General features: G+C 44.6%; 1 protein-coding gene across 1 annotated transcript; it reads left to right on the forward strand.

Moving 5' to 3' along the window:
• Positions 1-853: 853 nt before the first annotated feature.
• LOC122106613 (protein phosphatase inhibitor 2-like) lies at positions 854-1,504 on the forward strand. The gene has a single exon (XM_042678009.1). The coding sequence runs from the start codon at positions 854-856 to the stop codon at positions 1,502-1,504; it is 651 nt and encodes a 216-aa protein (XP_042533943.1).
• Positions 1,505-4,498: the final 2,994 nt, after the last annotated feature.

Below are 4,498 nucleotides of genomic sequence, written 5' to 3' on the forward strand. Positions count from 1 at the left end.
CACTCCACCTCTCTCCCCTCAGAAGTTGGGAGACATCAACCACCACCCAAGACAACCCTCACCAACCGAGAAAGCTTCCGTAGCAACCAACTGGCCCGACTTTTTTGGTGTCTCGCCATCTAGGAAAGCCAGTTCCAAGGGTGCATTCAGAGGAGCCGCCGGGAGGGACCGGGATCCGCCATGCAGGCCATCTTCCATCACGCATCCTCTCTTTGCACACTTACGCCAACGTTAGGACACAGCCTCCCCCTCCACCACTACCGGATAAACCACCCTGGTCTAGTCTTAAGCCTGAGGCTTGACCCAAGATGGCACGCCACAGGCTTGTCATTGAACCATCCATTTTCCTATGGGGGGGGGGGGGGGGTGAACAAACCAACCAACCAGTCTAAGATCGTGGGCACATGGATGTCAGGAACAAAGAACCCTGAAGAGTCCACCCACCCCCCGATCACCCCCTACCCTTCACCCCATCCCCACCCCACCCCTCAACCCCCCACCCTCACCCCAGCCTCCAGGCGCCCAGGCCGGCCTCGCTCTGGCTCCGAGGCCCTGCGCGGGGGGAGGGGGGGGGGAGGACAGCGGGTTCCAGGCCTGGCCTCGCGCCGCCCTGACCAGTGGCGGGCATCGGTCGTCGTCGTCGCCGCCCTTCGTCGTCGTCCTGGTCCTGTGATCGTTGTGTCGTGACAACGACACCCCGGGGGTCGTTTGTGCGACAACAGGTACACAGGTGAGCTGCTGTAGCGGCCGGGGGAGGGGCTCCGCGGCTCGGCCTGGTGGCCTCTGTCTACCCGCGGCTCCTCGGGGGACCCCACCAGCAGCGACCCTGAATCAACAACCTCCTCAACGGGCCATGGCGACCTCGGCGGCCTCGCAGCCGCCCCTCAAGGGCATCTTGAAGAACAAGACGTCGGGGGCTTCCACGGTGGGCGTCACGCCCCAAGAGTCTCGCCAGAAAGTGGAGGAGGAGATGAATAAGAAATCCCAGAAGTGGGATGAGATGAACATCCTGGCGACCTACCACCCGGCAGGCAAGGACTACGGGTTCATGAAGGTGGACGAGCCAGGCACGCCCTACTTCACCCTGATGGACGACGACCCCGACGTCTTCTCGGATCCCAAGGCCTCCTCGGGAGGCATGGTGAGCCCGGCCCTCCTGGCGCAGAAACTCTCGGCGGCCGTGGGCTCCGAACCCAAGTTCCTCCTGCGGCAGCGGGAAGGCAGCAGCACCGACGAGGAGGGCGGCCTCTCGCCCCAGGACCAGGAGAAGAGAGAGAAATTCGAAACGCAGCGCAAGCTGCACTACAGCGAGGGACTGAGCATCAAACTGGCCCGACGGCTGCTCTCACAAGAACTCTTCGAAGATGACGACGAAGACGTGGGGTCTGGGACTGCGGAAGGGGGGACGACGAGCAGCAGCGCCAAAGCCAAAGCCGGAGCCTCCTCGTCCAGTCCCGGGTCGACCTCAAAGGAAAAACAGCGGAGCAAATCACCCAGTTCCTAGAAGCAAACCCGTTCGGCTCTTGGCCCTGGCCGGATGCAACTCCCTGTCACTCTATCCACACACCTCGCTTCCTTTGTCGTCCGCGATGTCGGTGACTTAAGTACCAAACACGAAAAACCCCAAAACAAAAACAAAACAAACACACCAAAAAAACAAACAAACAAACAAAAATGCACACCCGTTATGACCTATCACCAAGAATTAAATGGTAATCTCAGAAAAAAAGAAATTATTGGACTGCCAATGCCTAATTCCTGTAGATATGCTTGTGCCTCTTGAAAAGTCAGTCCAAAACAACTCTTAACTTTCGTTAAGGAGAAGCTGGTTGATTTGTATAAGATATTCTATTCCATAGTTTTTCATGCTTGGAGGTTTAGATGTACATTGTCTTTGGGGGTAGGGGAGTAGGAAAATAACTTTATTTTTTTGCCAATGCTAGATGTGATAACCTCTTAGACAAAGCTTGATTTTTTTTTTTTAAATCAAAAACCAATTGGAACAACGGGATTCATAGATGAATCACTATAGTCAACCTAGAAAGTATTTTTTTTTAACACTTCTACTTTGTCTACTTGGGAAGGAGTATAAGAGTTACTGTTCTGTGTTCTGACCGTTACATTTCCTGTTGAGTTTCTTTATGCTTACAAGTAAAGGATTTAAACTTTTCTCACAAAAATCTAGCTTTTTTTCACAAATAAATTATCAATTAAACTTACACTGATGTCTGCTCTGAATGTTTCTTTTGTTACACTGTGCAGACCAAATTAGATTTTCTAACAAATACAATCCTATTGTAGCTGTTTACACTCTCTGAATAAACTTGTCTTCCCCCCCTGCTTTTGTTTCCCACTGCTTTCTTTAAGTGCACATAGGGTTGTAAGGGTTGAATTAAAGGAAGATGAAGGGGTTTCTTTGCTCTTTTGTTTTATTTTTGTTTTTGTTTTGGGGGGTGTCCAGTTGTGAGGCCTGAACTCTGGGCCTGGGCGCTGTCCCTCAGCTCTTCAGTTCAAGGCTAGCGCTCTACCACTTGAGCCACAGAGCCACTTCAGGCTTTTTTTTTCCTGCTTATGTGCTGGGGAATCGAACCCAGGGCCTCATGCATGCAAGGCAAGTGCTCTACCACTGAGCCACCTTCCCAGCCCTTGTTCTTTTGTTTTTATAAGTCTTATTATCTGTAGGTTATACAGAGGAATTACTTTTCAACCATTGAGTAAATAAGTACACTGCATCTTGATCAGTGTCCTCTCATCAGCTAATCCATCCCTACAAACTTAACCTCTCCACTCAAATTTTCTAGTTTCAAAAGATATTCATTGAACATTTATGACTGCATTCTTCCCCCTTCCCTTTCCCATGACCCACTCACCAGTTTCCTGGTACTCATTCTGTTGGATTATGAATTCGTTTGCCTAAGGGATTAGATGATTTCAGCTCTCTCCTGTAAATACCATACTCCAGTTTAATATGTTTATATACACTTGCATACCACCCTGTATGTGTTTACTTGCAAATATATATATATATATATATATATATATATAAATTAGATCTAGCTTCTACATATGAGAGGAAAACTGCAAAGGGATGGCAAAGTTTGTCACAACATTAGAAGCTCTGCTTTCTCTCACAGAGTCTGTCTGTCAGTTGCTGTAAATAGAGAAATGACCATTTTTCCCAGCAATGCCTACTGGTCCTAATAAAAAAAAAAGGTAGAATAAAATCAGGACAATAGTCAAGAAATATAACGTAACTGTGCAATGTCTATATCTCTCTGACTTCTAGCATGAAAATTAAATGGCTATAAGCTCATTTGACTTAGACATTAGTAAACAATTGGTTATTTTGTAAAATTAGAGAGAGAGAATTGTATGTAACCAGCGTTAGTTCCTGAATGACCAGACAAAATAAAAGAACTTTTTTTTTTTCAATTTAAAGATTCTAAACTGCCCCTGCTTTGAAGAAATATAAAAATGTACTTTATTTCAGTGGAGTACTAATTGCTTGGATTTCGTTTCCTGAAATAAAGTGGAGACCCTGTGGATCTGGGTTTAGTGATGGTTTCCTTTCGGGTAAAGTGATTTTAACATTTTTTTTTTGTTTATACCAAAAGAATTTATCATAGGAACAAGCTTTCTAAATTACATATATAAAAATCATATGTATAGAAATTATATATGTATAAAATGTGATTTATAAATTATATATCTAAGATGTATATATACGTGTGTGTGCATGCATATGCATATATATGTGTGTGTGTGCATGTGTGTGATCTATGGTCCAAGCTAGGTTTTTCCCCTTTGGAATAAGTTATTTATAAATGTTCAGTTCTAGCCAAGGTAGATTTTAAATTCAGTTTTTAATTAATATTACCTCTTCTCTTAACTCTTTAATATCACTTTCTCTGTTCACTCATCACTCTAAAATCCAGCAGGAAGTCTCTTTAAAGACTAAGACATTATAGTATAAATGGGTTGTTAAAAGCAACTTTAATTTCCAAATTAAAGCAAAATGCCATTTTTCCCTAGAGAAGGAGAAATGATTTGGTCACACCTATTTGTGAATGCCTGCAATCCCAGCATGTGAGAAATAGGGGCAGGAATATCAGGGTTATAGATGTATGTAGTTGGGGCCAAGAGCACGTGACTCCATCTGAAGAATAAGGCAACAAAGGGGTGTGGTCCAAGGTCTGAGTTTAAACAACAGTAATACCAAAAAAAATAAAAATTAAAACAATAACTTGATAAGGAAGCAAAATTGTAGAACAGCGACAAAATGTATAATAGTCTTGCCAAAGTTGTAGAAACATGTGCCTGATGTAAAAACTTGTAAAAAAAAAAAAACTGCAAGTCTAAGTATAGATATGAACTGTGGAAGAGGAAGAAACTTATTCAAAAAGAACCATGTTGCAGAACCATGTTCAGTAAATCTTGAACGACTATCCTATGGTTTCAAGGTAAAACAATATTGGAGTGGGGATAATATCTGCCTTTA

This window comes from Dipodomys spectabilis, unplaced genomic scaffold, assembly GCF_019054845.1.
Source record: "Dipodomys spectabilis isolate Male_0828 unplaced genomic scaffold, ASM1905484v1 ptg000043l, whole genome shotgun sequence".
Classification (NCBI taxonomy): Eukaryota; Metazoa; Chordata; class Mammalia; order Rodentia; family Heteromyidae; genus Dipodomys; species Dipodomys spectabilis.

What these genes read in the sequence shown, in the direction of transcription:
- LOC122106613 (XM_042678009.1), top strand. Translation starts at nt 854, where the DNA reads ATGGCGACCTCGGCGGCCTCGCAGCCGCCCCTCAAGGGCATCTTGAAG.